The sequence below is a fragment of the Rhamphochromis longiceps genome, linkage group LG13, assembly GCF_057381845.1.
Source record: "Rhamphochromis longiceps isolate RC_006_pf linkage group LG13, R_longiceps_female_GT1.1, whole genome shotgun sequence".
In the NCBI taxonomy this organism is placed as follows: Eukaryota; Metazoa; Chordata; class Actinopteri; order Cichliformes; family Cichlidae; genus Rhamphochromis; species Rhamphochromis longiceps.
In genome coordinates, this window is record NC_140569.1 from 14,667,446 (window position 1) to 14,685,013 (window position 17,568).

The 17,568-nt window shown below is 39.8% G+C and overlaps 2 protein-coding genes across 2 annotated transcripts; one reads left to right on the forward strand and one right to left on the reverse strand.

Annotated features, from left to right (window-relative positions):
• The first annotated feature begins 808 nt into the window (after window positions 1-808).
• Window positions 809-7,767, forward strand: smndc1 (survival motor neuron domain containing 1). Its single transcript, XM_085427905.1, has 6 exons — window positions 809-944; window positions 1,298-1,417; window positions 2,511-2,653; window positions 3,115-3,276; window positions 6,790-6,943; window positions 7,119-7,767. The coding sequence occupies exons 2-6, from the start codon at window positions 1,298-1,300 to the stop codon at window positions 7,254-7,256; spliced, it is 717 nt and encodes a 238-aa protein (XP_085284031.1). The 5' UTR covers window positions 809-944; the 3' UTR covers window positions 7,257-7,767.
• A 1,470-nt stretch (window positions 7,768-9,237) lies between these two features.
• LOC146655514 (max-interacting protein 1-like) lies at window positions 9,238-15,810 on the reverse strand. Its single transcript, XM_085427904.1, has 6 exons — window positions 15,408-15,810; window positions 14,292-14,394; window positions 14,159-14,188; window positions 12,806-12,920; window positions 10,058-10,229; window positions 9,238-9,962 (listed from the first exon to the last, which is right to left on the reverse strand). The coding sequence occupies exons 1-6, from the start codon at window positions 15,634-15,636 to the stop codon at window positions 9,799-9,801; spliced, it is 813 nt and encodes a 270-aa protein (XP_085284030.1). The 5' UTR covers window positions 15,637-15,810; the 3' UTR covers window positions 9,238-9,798.
• Window positions 15,811-17,568: the final 1,758 nt, after the last annotated feature.

Here is a 17,568-nt window from a genome sequence, read left to right on the forward strand (position 1 = left end):
GAATTGATGATCTTGAAATCTGCAGTTATTTACAAATGGCTCCAAGAGACTTTCCCAACTTGCAAAAATCTACAATTCTCCTTCTTAGATCTTTACTGAGTTTCTTGGACTTTACCATTGTTCTGAGTATTGCTCTGTCCAATGAATGCTGTCAAACAAATCCTTTTTATGCTGGCAAACAGAAACTACCAAGTTTTAGTCAATCATGATCACTAATAAAAGGTTAATAGGGCTTGGCCTTGTCAAGTTAAAATATATTGTAGAACAGAGCACCACTTATTAAAGGATTTAAATGAGTTTGCTTGTATTTTTGAATCTGGGTGTATAATCTTGACCCCATTTGGTTTAGAGAAATGCTGTAAGAATGTGAGAAATTCAAACTTGTGCAGCCAATTATTGTTTTTGTTTTTTAAAGTCTTTAGGATCAACAGAATCATTCCACTCTGGAAAAAGGACTGATCAAAGATATCAAAGATTTAAAGCCACAAATTATCGTGACATTCATGCCCATTATGAGCATATATAAACTTTTTACAAAAATGCATCCCTACATAATACATAGTATGTGAGTTGTAGGAAGTTCAGTTTTTCTGTTGTGGACCTGATTCGTATTTGAATTAAACAATCTTTTGATTTATCGTTTTACCCTTGGAGTCTCCAAAATATTTAAGCTTTTATTTTATAATCTTCATCCTATAGGATAAGGGTATGGTTCACTTGTAATATGCAAAGAGACAATATTATTACCACCGTCAGGGGCGCTGGCGACATCAGAGCCCATCTGTTATCGCGAGAGCGTGTTCAATGTGTTTCCGGCTGGTTGTCCGCGACGGAAGTACAGAGAGTGGACTGTTCTTTCTTTTTAAGCAGGCATTTTGAACAAAGATATCAGGTTTAGAGTTGAATGCTTACTATATTTATCGGCAAAGAGTATTGATATTGAGGTAAGATTACACAGTAATCTGTTATTTTTGTCTCTCAACCAGTGTGCCGCTTATAGTTAGCATTAGCCGACGTACGTTAAATTTACGCAATTTTAGGGCCAAGGGAACCCTGCTTGCTAATCGTTTAGCGCCATGTTAGCGCGGATGCTATATGAGACAAAACGTAAATCATGGTCTTTAGTATTTTTGTGACACAGCTTTCACTCGTTACGGGTTTTACACAGCCTACGTTAGAAGTTTGTACATTCGGCATATGCCTAATCCAGGCTAGCACGCATATTTATTCCGTTTGTCACTGAATTATAGGATTTGTGCTAACGCAAGTAGCCATTTTCCCTGTTTTGTCAACACAGATGTCGGAGGACTTGGTTAAACAGTTGAGCAACTACAAAGCCCAGCTGCAGCAAGTTGAAGTCGCTCTATCTACTGATCCAGACAATGAAGACCTTCTTAAACTCCAAAAAGACTTACAGGTTTGTTTAATTTACTCATAGTAGACAATTGCTTCTTTTAAAGCAAGGTGAGCAAGTGATGTGTTGCTGTTACTTTTAAAGTAACACAACGAAAACATAAATGAATTATTTATAAGTTTTGAATAAATGAAAAAAAAAACACTGTGTAAAAAAAATAATTTATATAATGTTGTTTCTGACTCAAAATTATTTGCTATCATTCAGGAGAGATGTTTCACAGATTATAGTTCAACAAGTCATTTACAACAGTTTAAATACTTACAATAATACTTACTATACACACACACACACACACAAACAAAAACACCCAGCACGCCCCTGCGGGCGGTTTATCCTTCAAGCTCGGGTCCTCTACCAGAGGCCTGGGAGCTTGAGGGTCCTGCGCAGTATCTTAGCTGTTCCCAGGACTGCGCTCTTCTGGACAGAGATCTCCGATGTTATTCCCGGGATCTGCTGGAGCCACTCGCCTAGCTTGGGAGTATATGTATATATATATATGTATATGTATATGTATATGTATATATATATATATATATATATATATATATATATATATATATATATGTATATGTATGTATATATATATATATATATATATATATATATATATACATACTCCCAAGCTAGGCGAGTGGCTCCAGCAGATCCCGGGAATAACATCGGATATATATATATATAAAAAAAATAATTTGACGCTCCCTAGTGTGTGGACTGATGTTGTGTTGTGGAAAAGAACCGATGATCTCCTGATAAGGTTTTATCCTATGTGGAGAATATCCCATTTAACAAATTACACCAATAGCATGCATTCCAACTTGTAGGAAACTGAAATGTTTCAAAAGACAATATTTTGTGTTATTCCTATTTTAATGTTTTAAAGTTCTGTCTGACTGTCTTTACAGTTGAGCTTGATTTCCTTAACTGATTAATGTTTTAAACCTTAATTGTGGGGCGTGCCACAGTGATTTATATTATGATACTTTTGCACTTTCTGTCACTCTCTTTTTATTGTTACAACTGCAGCGACTTGTTACTGTTAACTATATTTTCTGATGGAGAATGAAAATCTGATTTCCTTTTATGTATTTTGCAGGAAGTCATTGATTTGACAAAAGACCTCCTGACCTCACAGCCGGCAGAGACTGTTGCCAAAACAAGTGGCTCGGACACAGTTCCTGTGAAGCATGGCTGGAAAGTGGGAGACAAGTGTCTGGCTATGTGGAGTCAGGACGGACAGTGAGTGTCAGCAGCCTCTTTAAATGAAAACATTATGTGTGTCCACATACTTTTTATAGCGCTGCAATTTAAACCCTCATCTGATTTGTAGTAGCTGTTTTATTATTTACTTTATTATTTTTGTAGATGCATGTTAGTCGCACATGTCAAATACCTACATTTCCAACTGTACTTGTTCAGTGAGTCAAGGAAATGAGATTATTTATACTGATATGGGACAGCATTGTAAAAACAATATTATAAGCAACAATTTTAGATTTAAATCCACACATTTAGCCATGTTCAAGGAAACAAGTGTACAGTTTTTTTTTATAAATATATATTGTAAAAATGGAAAATGGTGTAAGATGTGTAGTTGTATTTAACAGACAGATTATATGTTAGTTTTAGGCTTTACTTATAAAGTAGACCTGGCGTATTTGGCTCATACTCACCTGCTTACAGACGGGATTTTTTTGCAGGATTTATGAAGCGGAGATTGAGGAGATAGACCGAGACAACGGCACTGCAGCCGTTACCTTCACTGGATATGGGAATGCTGAAGTGATTCCTCTACAGAACCTCAAGGCAGTAGAGGAAGGAAAGCTTTTGGAGGAGGATGGGAGTATGAAGCCAAAGTCGAGGTATGAACAAACTCTTCTCTAACTCACTCAATGAAACTCTGTGCATATAAAACTGAACTTAAATCAAGGACAGGAATGGGAACAACTGTAATCAACCATATGGACAATTGAGACACAATTAAATGATTTAAAGCTTTAGAACTAACAACACAAGAACTTTGAAGAATTGGTGCTGCATAACTCAAAGTGATTGAAGCCGAACTTAGCTTAGCTCAGTGGTTCCCAAACTTTTTTTTGCTGGGCCCCCCTTTGTTTTACAAGAATAGACAGGGGGAACAAATCGTGGCAGGATGAGCCTGATATTATTTGTATCCCGCTGTAACTTTACTGTATAAAGAGCTAACATCTCCAAAATGTCCAGAGTAGTTAGTCATTACAACAAGTGTTTGTGAACTAAAAATCAAGAATGTGGGATACTGTTTGTCTGTGATTTGAAGAGCCCAGCGCGTGCTCCCGACGCAAGGGAAACCAATTCTGCCGTTGAGACCTACCTTAGCACTTGTGCAGGTGAAACGAAAGGGTAGATATGCTTCACCATATTTTCTAGTCTTTGGCTAAGAATGAAGTTGGTTTGGAAACATATTCAGCGATGCTTCATCTCCTGCTTTGCGTTTCTGTGGGCGCCCCGTACTAGCAGTGTCCAAGCGTTGTTTTGTTTTTTTTTCCTTTTCATACCACGCCGGGCCCCACACTTTGGGAAGGTCTGGTTTAGCTAATCTTATTAAAAGAAAATAACAAAATTAAACTTAACTGCATGCTACTTAAAACAAAAGGATGTAGCGCCATTAGAAAAAAAGTTTGTTAGGAAAAAACAATATAGAATTTTACTATCAAGCTATGGGTAACTTTTGCATCAACCGTACAGAGCAATGAAAAAGGGCAGCAAACTGCTAACAGTAAATTATAGGAACCTAAAATGATAGCTTAGCAGCCCTAAAGCAGCTGCGGCAATTAGTGTTGACGCTTGACTGGACCGTGGGACTGAAGCGGTCCAGTCAGTTGTTTTTGAAGGCAGGATGAGAAACAAGTGCAAGTACAAATCGGTAGCAGAGGCCTGCGCACACTAATTAGTCTATAAAATGGGTAAAGTGGGACTACATATGCAAATTAGCTTAAGCTAACTCTGGTACAATGCCTGGAATGGCAACATTTTGTTAATATTGTACACGTTACCTTTTCAGATAAAATTAATTATTGATGATGATGATAATAATAATAATAATAATAATAATAATGATGATGATGATGATGATGATGACGGGGGTGACCGTGGTTCAGGGAATTATCATTCCCTGATAATGACCGTGGTTCAGGGGGTTGGGTCTGGAAGCTCATCTTGTAACCGGAAGGTTGCCGGTTCGATCCCAAACTCTGTCTGTAGCTGGTTGTTGTGTCCTTGGGCAAGACACTTCACCCTACCGCCTACTGGTGTTGGCCAGAGGGGCCGATGACGCGATATCCGGTTGTTCAGTGATGACGCGACGAATCCTACTTCCGGGTCTAAAGTAGTCTGCGTTTAATATGGCTTTTGTGTTGTTAACATGTTTAATGTTATGTATTTTCTTCTATTTGATCTCAAAAAGCTCCTAAAACAGTCAGTGATCACTGTTGACCTCCCTCGGCTTTTATTACCGCTAATCATTTATTTAAGCTCAGTTTTTAAAACCTTACGATGTAACTACAGCCCAGCCCATGCAGCAGTATATGAATGACTAACCTCGTATTGTGGATGGATTATCTCAGTTGTTCTCCTGGCCGAAGCTTGGTCCTTTTACAGCATCCTGCCATGCGATTACATTTGTTCCTGACCACCGAGAACACTCACATTAACTTTTATCGAGTGGGAAAAAAGTTAGCTTGTTTATATTATGCTAACATAGCTGTGTCGCTAGCGGTCACGTAGCACTTCATTATATACCAGCTAGCCCAACTTCAGTAACCCTACAAACGTCACTGCTGTTTAGTTTTCTGTCTTCATTTATGCTGGAAGTGATAGCAGAGCTGTACGTTTTAATTTGTTTCCAAAACCCCACAGTCAGGACATGCTATATTGTATTTAGATAGAAGCTAGTGAGCTAACTCCCTGCTAACTTCTAACTCCGTTAAATGTCATAAATTCCGTTTTCATGGATGCCTGGATGTTAAACTCAATTGTTACACCTGGTAGAGCAGAACGCTGATCATTTTATTAAAGATGAAAGACTTTAGACAGTTTTTCAACTCTCAGTAATCCCATAGTGATCGTTTGATATATGGACCTGCAGCGGAGTTTAGACCCAGACACGGCTAGTGACGTCAGACTGAACAACCGGATAGCAGCCTCACTTCTGTCAGTCTGCCCCAGGGCAGCTGTGGCTACAACTGTGGTTTGCCTCCATCAGTGTGTGAATGTGAGAGTGAATGAATAGTGGAATTGTAAAGCACTTTGAGTGTCTAGAGAAGCGCTATATAAATGCAAACCATTATTATTATTATTATTATTATTATTATTATTATTATTATTATTATTATAAGAAGACAATAGGAAATTCTACTATTATCCATGAAAAAAAGTTTCTTATTTAACCATCAGTTTAAAACAGTGCATATATCTGTAGCAATTAGCTTTATTAGTAGAAACACATCAATCTCTACTAATAAAGAAGAAAGTAGAAAAATAAGATTGTTTCTATAAACGAGGGCTAAAATTCGAGGGACCGGAACTGGCAAATTTCCAGTATTCTTGTTCTGGAGTCGTCATTAATTGGTCATATGGCTGATTAAGAACTGGTCTGCTTCAATCATACACAACTTGCGCACAGCAGCGCAGACAAATAGTCACTTCTGCAGTCACAGCCATATGCTAACAAAGCTTGGAAGTAAGTTTGCCAAAGACCGCTGTGAAAACCTTTGTAACAACAAACCTAATCAGACAGCTAAATGTGGACACTAAAGAAATTAACAGAGGGAAAGTAGCTCAAAGTATCAAGGACTCAAAGCCAGCCACAAGACAGCAGTCTCAGCAAGAGCAAGGGATTTAAGCTGTTAAAAGGAAAATGGTGGAGATGAATATAAACAAGAAAAGGGACAGTGTCCTGCTACCAGGCAAATTTATAGGCACATTGTAAAATGATGCAAGTATCTGAAAGTCTTTTGCTGAATAGATCTGCTGCACCTGCTTTTGGCTGGTAAGGTAAAATCTGTCAGATTCAGTTGGGTGTACAGCAACACACAGTTAATTCTTTTTGTACCGCTTTCCAGTAGCAGAGCACTTTATTTTCAATAAAGTGAGAAAACAACCCTTAATTTACAGCAGTTAAAGGAAAATTCTCCCCATCTAATAAGCTCTTTATTATGAAATATGTTTTGTGTTGGAGAAAATTTTATTTTTTCTGTGTAAATGCTGTCAGTTACAATTCTGAGAAAGAAAATTAGAATCGGGGGAATCTGTATTGACTCTCTCTCTCTCTCTCTCTCTCTCTCTCTCTCTCTCTCTCTCTCTCTCTCTCTCTCTCTCTCTCTCTCTCTCTCTAGGAAAGAGCAGATAGCAGAGCAGAGGGAGTATAAAAAGAAGAAAGCTCAGAAGAAGGTACAGAGGATGAAGGAGCTGGAGCAAGAACGAGAGGAGCAAAAGTCAAAGTGGCAGCAGTTCAACAACAAAGCCTACTCAAAGAACAAGAAAGGCCAGGTAAGTTATTTTTAAGGCTAGTGTTAGAAAACCAAGATATCGACTTGAAACTAGTGACATGTGTCCATAGGTTACTGTTAAGTTCTTTGTAATGCATAATTAATACAAATTTTCCAGTACTACATTGTTGCAACAGCTACTAATGTTGATTTCCATGTGCTTTTGTTTATTCTAGGTGAAGAGGAGCATATTTGCATCTCCAGAAAGCGTCAACGGCAAGGTGGGAGTGGGAACGTGTGGTATTGCAGACAAGCCTATGACCCAGTACCATGACACGTCCAAATACAATGTCAGACATCTAATGCCACAATGACCTGATATGACCTGTACATAATAGTCCACTGTATACTAGCTGTATCAGTGCTTTCCATTGTGTTTATACATGATTTAAGTTTCTCGAGTAAAGTAAGCTTTGAAAGTAAGTGCTTGCACACCAATGTTTTGAAATATTGTTGTAGTTTCATATATATATATTATTATTATTATTATTATTATTATTATTATTATTGTTAGGCACAACAAATACAATCCATATGAGGGACTTGCCCTCCATTGGAGCAAGGTCATCTATTATGTAAGAAAAGGAAATGGTGTTTTAGAAAAGCCATAGAGTTTGTGGTTTGTCCACTGAGGCCAAATACCATCTGTTTTATTTATAAACATGCGCCTGTAGATGTGGTTTTTGCATTTGAGGCTGGATTTTAAACATTAACGTGTTCTAGGAAAGTCTGAATTAATAATGGTGTTGATTTTGAGTTGGCTGAATTTAAGTTTTCCCTCATGTACATATAACAGTGAAATAAACATTGTTTTCAGTTTTTAAAGATTTGATCCTTTACATCATTTCACCATCTCAGCAGTGTATTTTAGTCGTGGCCCCGTCAGGTCCTGTAGGTGGTGGCAAAGCGATGTCGTCAACATCAGGTTGCAGCTGTGAATACAACCGATTTTCTCATTTGAGTAACATGATTTTTTTTATTTTTTTCTCTTTTCTCATGTTAGATGCTCAACATTGGCAAACTGGCTACACCACAGACCTGACTTGCATGTGAAACTTGCTCTGTTTTAATACAACTCTTATGACTTTATTGAACGTTAAAAGTAGGGATTAAAATAGACAGGATTGGGGTTTTTCTGTGTAGAGGTTTATTAAGATTTCAAGGGTAGTTATCAGGAACTGTAACAAAGCAGGGGACCAGCAGCACATGTTTTGCAAAAAAGTCACCTTGGATGGCTGATTAAGCACAAGAAAAACATTCTGGGGGTGTGCTTCAACGTACTTCCTTAACAAAAGTCATTTTCATAGTGCATTTTATAGTTTCCCAAACATGTTGGGGGTTACAGGTGCAAGAGTCATATACCCACTTTAAGACACAATTTGGTGGTGATCTACTTAGAAACTGGATCAGAAGAATGCAGATAAATGGTCTCATTTGGTTTCATGGATTTGAATAGCTCAGCAGTGCAATTCTTTGCGTCAAATACACATCAAATTATCAAGTCTCCAGATTTCAAGGATTTTAGCTTTTTCTGCTACGATACAAACAAAAAAGTTAAACAATGAAGTACAAACCAAAATCTGTGGTGTTTATGTGGTTCATGCTACACACATGGTTGTAAGACTCAATCCAAAGCACATTACAACATGATTAGAAAGGCTACATTCAAATACACATGCACCATAGCGTTTCGAGTCCATTACAATCATTTCACTGTTGATTATGAATAGCTGGTACTACCGCTGGAGCAAGTGGAAAACTATAATTTGGAGTTGGACGGACAGAATAATGTGCTAAACCCAGCCAACACTGAAGATCTATTAAAACTAGAGGCATTATTGCTTGAGCTTTGTGCTTGGACAAGTGCGGGATAGCTTATTACTGTCTAAAAAAAATTTAATTCACGCACAGTGTGAAAGCATTTCGAGTAATGCATTAAACTAGCACTGCTTCAGTGGGGATTTTACATCATGTAAGTTTGGTAAACATTTAGAAACAGAAAATAATAAAAGAATTTAACAGCAAGGGTTTTTTTTCCCATTCAAGCATGACCAAGACCTAGCTACAGTACAATTAAATATACCAAAAATAAATATTATATGCAAAATAAATTAGAATAACAAGGGTGGACTGCACCACCTCTCTGTATCTGACTGTATGTCACTTAAGAAGAGGGACGCCACATGGATCGATGATGTTGTTGGGTCCTAAAGCAGAGGTTATAGAAGTATGATAAACATTTTGGAATGCAGACATTTTAGCCCTTTCCTCTGACTTGGACACTGACAAGAAGTGCTATCTGGATACATTATCCAAAGAAAAAGGGCCATGTTTTTTTTGTTTTTACAAGGCAATGGAGCGAACGTTCCCAATGGTGAGTTTCTAGCTGGTATTTGGGATTTTTTGTCTGTTTTGCTGGTTTCTGAGGATCAACTTCACTAAAGGTACAGTTTAGCCTTTAGTGTTTGACACAGGTGCATTCATGGGTCCTCTAAAGGATCACTATCAAGTGCAGGTATGGCGGCTTCAAGCTGGTAATGGGTAAAGGGACATTCGGGTGATTGATTAAGTCATCTTTTAAAGTAAGGAAACCGTATATTGCTGGAGATTTGTGGTTGTGTAAATTGGAGCCGCTTGGTTTTTGGAAGGAGACTGTTTTAGACTTTCAGACTTGAGCTGAACTTAAGGCTGGTTCTTGGGTGGAGATGTTTCATTTGTCAGGTAAAGATAGGATAGGGGCTGGTTCTTCTGATGACAGATTAGCTAAACGGTAAGGGAGACTGGAGCTGTAGGCTGGTACTTTGACAGGTAAAAGCCATAAAAGACTGCAGCTTAATGAAAGTATAGGCTGGTGCTTTAAGCAGAAAAGGCCAGTTTCAGGCTGCAAGTGGAGTAGCCCTCATCACTGGCGGAGCTCTGCCGGCTGCTATGGTCATCCAGGTCGCTTGCACCACTGGTGCTTACACTGTCCATTTCTCCATGGGAGAACTCAGTGCTTTCCACATCAACTTCAATTTCCTCTGCTCAAACACACACAGACACATAAAAAAAGCCAATGAATACAAATCAGTCTCTGCATTTGAAATGAAATGAAGCCTTTAGTGCAAGTACTAACCTCTGTCAGACTCTGAGCGATCAGAGTCCATGCGGGAACCCAGGCTGTCCGTACGAACGCGCTCCCACTCTCCGTGGGTCTGCAGCAGAGCTAGCTGCCTCTGCAGGTGCCTTTGCTCCCTCTCTAAGGTCTCCAGCTGGTGCTGACTCCTCCGGTCTATCTCTTCAAGTTTCTAAAAAGTGGCACGAGTAAGAATTAAAAGCACTGCATTATGCAGAAACCTAACAACAATGTCAGGCGATCTGTGAGGTTCTTAACCATCCCAGTCAGTGTTTTCAAAAAGCATTTTCAAAGATATCGTTATCACTACACCTCTGTAAATGTTCCTCATGTTTAACATAATATGGAAAGCATGGCAGAATTCTCATGTATGCAGCGAGTTGATAATGTGGTAATATGTACATATATATGGCTGCTGTAAAATGCGATATTTCCAATAAATTATTTAACACAGTGACAGCAAGTTGCTGGATGGGATCTAAGGGAATAGATGGTGCCTGTGTGTGGTGGATAAAAGTGAAATATGGCTGGATGGAGAAGGAAGAGAATTCATTTTATGAGCTTCGCTATACAAATGAATCTAAAGGTCACCCCGTCCTGCTTTGGACAAGAGCGTTTTGCTTTTGGCCCTCTTAGTTTTAATTTATGCATTTAACCTTCGCCAACTTGGACTCCAGTCCAGTTTAGGTCCACTTATGATTTCCAGTAGTTTTTGTTGGATGTGTGTACTTTAAGTTGTTTACTGCAATTGTAGCTGTTAAGCTAAGAAATAACCAAAGTCCTGAAATTCAATTATGAACCTCTGTAATTATACGGATATAAGATCACATAATCCCGGTCATTACGCCCAGTTGTCCCATGAATCAAAGCTCATGTATGGAACTATAGCAGCACAGTCTGGATAATTTGCACACAAACCAGCAGTTGAACAAGATTTGCTGCTTATGTGTACATTGAAACTAATGTAATTTCTCCACAGCTGCACATTTATAGTTCCAAGTGGCAGAATGTGTAAAATGAACAGTGATTTTGGGGGAAAGTAATTCATTGAAAAAGGACTGCTTTTCCTATTGGCAAAAGCTGTGTATTACATTTCATGTAATGTCCCCTATTATATTGTTAAGATAATAAGCATTTGGGACATATTAGCTTGAAATATAAATAAAGATTTATTTGGCTGTGACACCTGCTTCATTTTACATAAATATGACAAAAATGTATTTGTGGTATTATATTATGAAGGGTAAGACTTTTGACCTGCTAGTTCTGAGTAACGTTTAAATAGACTTGTGTGTTTGTATAATTGAATTTGGTATAATGGAGCCTCCACATAAGTGACAGTAGTGCTAGCCTTTCTCTCTGCAGCTCAACAGAGCTTATTATTGGCTGCACCTGCTCCACCTTTTATTGTACTGCACAACCCCTGGTTCCAAAAATACAAAGCAGCAGCATTCAAAAGCCTCATTTCCTGGATGTGAAACAGGCAAGTCCAAAGTCAACAGCTGACATCTTAGGTACTTTACTCACTAACCCCGACTGTGATAAACTCTCAGAGTCTGTTGCCAAGCCAGGATTGCTTTCATATTGTAGCCTTTAGTCATTCTTTAGCTGTTGCTCACAGCTGGAAACTGTACAGACGGGGCAAAAAAACAGCACCAATCTTTCCACCAAAGTTTGATCTGAGTTTGCTTGCTGTACTCAGGGGAGCCATTGCATTGAATGTTTGAAATCTTTAAGTCTCTTTTAGTTCAGTCAGTCAACTAGTTTTAATAGCAGGATAGCTGCAGTGCTCCTAAGTCCAAGGTTAAGTGTCCCATTCTGATGTTATCCTGCAGTGTTAAAGACACAAGTTCTAATCAAAGACTTACCAAGGCTCAAAACCTTGCAAAAGTGAGCCCTGCAAACATCCCCAGGGAGATTTTTTCAAAGGGGAAGAAAAACTCAAACAACCACACAGCAGCTGCCTTAAGGTCCAATCATCTCGGGGTTCTGGGAAAAGTGACTCTGCTTGAAAAATCCCTACTTTACATGTAAACCATAAGCGCGCAAGCATTTAGCGTTGCTTTATTGCCAGTTTATGATAAATGTTGTGTTTATCTAGTCGTATCTTCTCCTTTCCTAGTGTTTGAACTGAGTCAGTTACAATTAAAATCAAACCTTTTCATCCTGCAGCGGCTGCTGGAAATAACACAGCTCTCTCCCCCTGTTTGAGCCAATATACAAAGCAATTTGCTGTAAACAGAATGCCGGCACTGCTGTTGACAGCAACAGGCCTTTTCTTTTTCTTTTATTATTCTTTTTTTTTTACTGATAATTACCCATGACTGAATTTAGTTGCTTTGGTTTCAGGGTCCTGCTCTTAGTCACACTTTGCCTGTATCCAGGCCTTTGAATCTCACCACTTTGCAGAAACACAGCAGACAGTTCTGTTTGATTTCAGGCCAGTTCATGCTGGCTCGCCGTCACACCGCTATGGCTTGCTGGGACACATTATGTTATTAGTATCACCTGTGTTTTTCGTGCTACGACAAGTCAAAGCCCCTGCTGTGAATAAGGCCTTTTTCGGCATGTTGACTAAACGGTTATCTTGTTGCTGCTGCTTTCCCAAAACGATATTAACCAAACTATTAACACGTCGGCAGTCAGGCAGAAAAAGCTCGATGTCAGTATGGTTGCATTACTACTTTTGAGAGGAAATCAGCTCTTAGTCCCATTACAGCGCCACAGTCCTCCCTTAGACTACCACACCTTGATATGTGCTTTGGCCTTGTTGAGCAGTCCCAGAGTGGTATGCCGACTGCAGTCTGGTCCCAGAGGAATGAGGGACTTCAACCTCTCCAAGCACAGACGAAGATGTGCTCGCCTGTAAATGACATAGAGCAATCTGCATTATTCAACATAATACATGAACAGAAAACTGACTGATGAATTTGCACAGTAATCTATTCATTTGCACTGATCCTCATCCGGTCAGATTATTACCTCCTCATCCAATTTGATTTGTATCTTATTAGAAAAAGCAAAAACTACTTGATTGTTCCTCATCAATTCTATTCAGGATGATGAGTGATGTAAGTGTTAATGGATCCTGGCACTTTATCTGTTTATCCCTTTTGCTCATAAGCTATGCCATCTGACTCCCTTACAATTAAATATGGATCTGTCTGGTCCCAGATTTAAAAACTGCCGAGGTCAGCCTGATATTCTATTTCTGATCCACCAAAGCCTCTGAGCCTGTGGTCTGAATGAATGCAGAAACTGGCAAAGGACACTCACTATCCTTTCAAAAAAATGGTGTAAAATGTAGGTCAAGTCATGATGTCATCTCTTTTCTTCTGCATTGGCCACCATTTTGTAATAGAAAACAGTCCTTTATGAGCCTTCTTGAAGATGCTCTCTTCCTCTTTTCATTTATCATTTAAAGTGAGAATATGTCACACATGGCTGGGCATTTAATTTTAGGATAAATGTGTCCTGACATTTGTTTCAGAGCAGAGGCTGCCTCATCCTGGAGCTACAGACGCAAGCTGCAGTTAGACCTGCAGCTGAGAATCTCTCACGAAGGAGCCCTGTTGTCTGGAAACAGATGGTTCCCATTTGCTGACTGGGGAAATGTCTGCACGTCCTCTAGGAACAGTGCTGCTTACATCTCCCTTATATTTGCCTCGCAAAACGCACTCTCCTATCACACACAACTCATGAAATATCAGAGTTGTTGATAAAAAGGTCTTTTTTTATAATCCCATGATGATACCATGCTGACTTATAGAACTCTGGTGCGAGTCATGTTGAAAATGCATGGCCAACATATTTAGCATATGACTTAGATATGCAAACAGTTTGAAGCTCCATTTCGAAACAACCGACTGTTGAGATAAACTGCCACAGACGATTAACAACTATGGGCGTGTTGTTGGGTTTTTTTCCATCCTTCATCCTCACAGTCAACTTGTTATGCATAGGTAGCAACGAAGGAAGTATGACTCGCAATATTTCATTGTCTTTATTTTACCCTCTTTAGTGCAGTCTTCACCTGTCTGCATTATGTGTTTATAACCTAAACATGCATATAAGTGACCTCCTCTGTGATTTTTCACTCACCTGTTCTTTTCCAGTTCATTGTGTGCCGACCTGTTGGAAATAGGTATATAAATATATAACCAGAACGGTCACATGGCTTAAATATGCAAAATACAGCATATGCATATAAATATATTTCCAGACTTTAACCTACCTATTGTGAATATTGTCCAGTTTCCTGTTCTTTAATTTGCGTTGTTTCTGTTGAAGTGAAATCTGGGTTGCGGGGTATGTTGAAGCATACCCGTGCTCACATTCTGGTGATAGAAGAAAAAAGATAAAGAGGATTAAATATGCTACAAGGAAGAAGATGGTTGGATTTGAGCAATGGCAACACATCCTTGGAATGACTAAAATTCGGTGCAATGCACAAGCACACCTTAAAAAATGTCCATGCATATATACATATAGTTTCATTTAGAGCAAGTCAATTTAAACTTATCAAGAACAGTCCAGACTGAAGAGCAAACGCTTGGAAACAGCTCTCAAGCGAGAAGAATTTAACAAATCACACAAGAACTACTGTTCCCAGAAACCTCGCCAGACACAATCCTGCACGCGATTGGTCAACTGCAGTGACACTCGCGTTGGAAACATGGATCCTGACCAATGAGAACTTTGCAATTTGTTCCATGTGGAAACCATGTGAACAACACATACAAGGAAGCAGATGCTGGCCGAGCAAACCCGCAGTTGGATTTCGAATTAGGAATTTTCATTGGAAATTAAAAAACCCACATTGCAGTCTAGATCAGAGAGGGCGTAAATGCGAGATTTCCGAGTGGATATGATATTTTAGGAGCGCAATCTTAAAATTAGCTGTGAGGGAATGATAGAAAAAAAAAGTATAAACTGGATGTCTCGTGTCATAAACGTCTACATGTATGAACGTAAATGCGCACACATGCATGGCTGTGCTAGTTCATATAATGAATACACTGAACCGTGCGTTATGAGCCGGGCTGCGTCTCCCACGGTCTGCAAAAACACCGGTTTTAATGGGAGCGGATCGCTGCAAGGCTATTGTTGCGAGGCTGTCTCCGCTATGCGATTGTTTCCCGACTTCCAAATTTCGGTGATTTCTGGAGTTCTTCGAGTGGTCATATTACGCAGGATAAGAGCGAGGCCGATTGAGACGGCACGGTTTCCCAGTAGCAGGTAAAACATGACGGGCTGCTGTCGGGCTGCGCGTCTTTTGTCGCCTTCGCCTCTATTGTTGTCTGCTCGGCGCATTACGTGTTAATATCCCCTGCAGCCCGTGTTTACTTACTTCCGTTGTTCTTCTCAATGTTTTCAATGTAATTGGCTGCATCGAGCAGCACTTGCACGTTCTTCATAAAAGTGCCGATTTGGTCCATTGCGGAACATTTGGAGTATATAACGTCGCTGAAAGAATAGTCGGACATCTCTCCGAAATCCTGCTGGTCCATGGACGCATCAGACTCCGACATGACCTCTTCGGGTTTCAGCTCGCTGTGATGTCTCATGTACTTTACCATTTTTTCTGTTCTTTCTTTGTTTCTTTTTTTAAACTTTAGGCTTTTGGGGGGGCTTTGACAAATACGCAATGCTGAAATTGCTCTCCTTGTTCCGTCTGTGCGCTGAGCGGATGACTGAAATGAACTAGGCTGGATGGAATTGCAGTCCTTAGCCTCAGCCACTTGCCCTACTTGGTGGATAATCCCTCCCACTAACGCATGCACATTGCATTCATTGTCAACCGTGCCATAATAAATCCTCATTATCAATACTGCAAGAGAGTAACAAATAGCACACTTGTGTCCAGTGACATTCTGCAATAATGACTGCTTTCATTTGTAATAAAGCTGCATTATTTTAGCTGCCATAAACTGGATAATTATGACGAATGCTCCTTTTCCCATGTGCATTCAGTTATCTCTAAATATGTATGTGAACAGAGTTTAAAAGTGAAAAAGCATTAAGATCAAACGGCAGATCTAATCAATAGTTCAACCTGGATACCGGGGACAACTGCCAGGGTTGGTCTTGGTTATAAATATGTAATCACTTGGGGCTTTTGTGTTGTTAAAGGGCCCCACATGGTCCTGCTTCAATGCTGGAACCGCACTCTATTCCCACATGCTTTTAAATGTGCTCTGTAATTAACATCTTTACACATTTGTACACTGGGATAGCAGTTTAGAGAGCTACTTGTGTCGCTTTCATGTTGCACCGCGTTGTCATCCCATCCTCACAAAAAACAGATACCTGTGCGACATTTGAAAGCCGATTGAATGCAGTACAACTCAGGTGTTTGATGTGATAATTTTAGGTGATTCGTTTACTTCCTGCTGGATTGGAAAATTGAGTTTTGTCAGGGGAGTGCAGGTGGGGAGGGGGATTCTTGGCGTAAATCAAATGAACTCATATTAGTTCAGGTGCAGTTTGTTTGCCATTATTTGCATTTAATAATCTCATTGTTTGCCCCCCTCAGCCCCTCTGTGTGTCTTTTCCTGGTTCCAAAGCAGTCTAAACTCACATCGAGATTAAAAGGAAAGTTGCAAACAAGTGAAAGGATTTTTAGGAACAGGCACAGCCAATCCTTGTGTAGAAATGTCTTTACTTTACTAAACTTTAAAGTTATCTGCCATTTTCAAAAATTAACCTTGAAATTGAACCTTTTTCGAGCTTGATGCTCCACTTCTGTTGTCCCTTTTGAGAGATTAAGAAGTCATTTTGCCCCACACTGGGAGGAATGGAAGAGAACAGAGGGGGGAAAGGGACTGCCTTTACAAGGCCAGCCATGCGTGCAGGGCTGTGTTGTGCCTCTGAGACAATGGGTGCAGATGGCTGGCCCGCTGCAGATGTGGTCTGGCCTGTAACGGACGCCTGTGAGAGAGTACACCATCCCATAGAGGCTTTAATAAGCCTGGCGAGGCCTCTCACATAGACACTGAAACAGTGACGCACACTTCAGGGACACATATTCTTGCAAATACAGGTCTGTTTTGACTCATAGGCACTGCATATTTCTCTCCTAATATGCAATAAGGCTTTTGTTACTGGAGCATGTTTAGCATATAAAACAACAACGCCAGTGTGCACTCAGACATCATCTACTGCTACGCACATGCTCAAAAGGACACACAAATAGAGTGAGACATGGACAGAGAGTTCAGTGGGGGATGGAAACTGACAGCATTTTACCAGGAAAAGACTCATCTGTGCTGTGAGGCTTGCGTGCAGACTGATTCTGCGTGCTGCACACTGATAGCGACTGTGGAAAGCTGACCCGCTGTAGGTTGGTGTAGAATGTGACCCCAACTGGAGTAATCTGAAAAGCCTGAGGATTACACCAGTGGCTCAGTTGTCACAGAGGAGGCAAAGTCACACAGTGCTGGAGTGTGTATAGGCTTGCTTTTATGAAAAAGAACATGACAAAAATCACACATAAGGGAGAATAATCCATT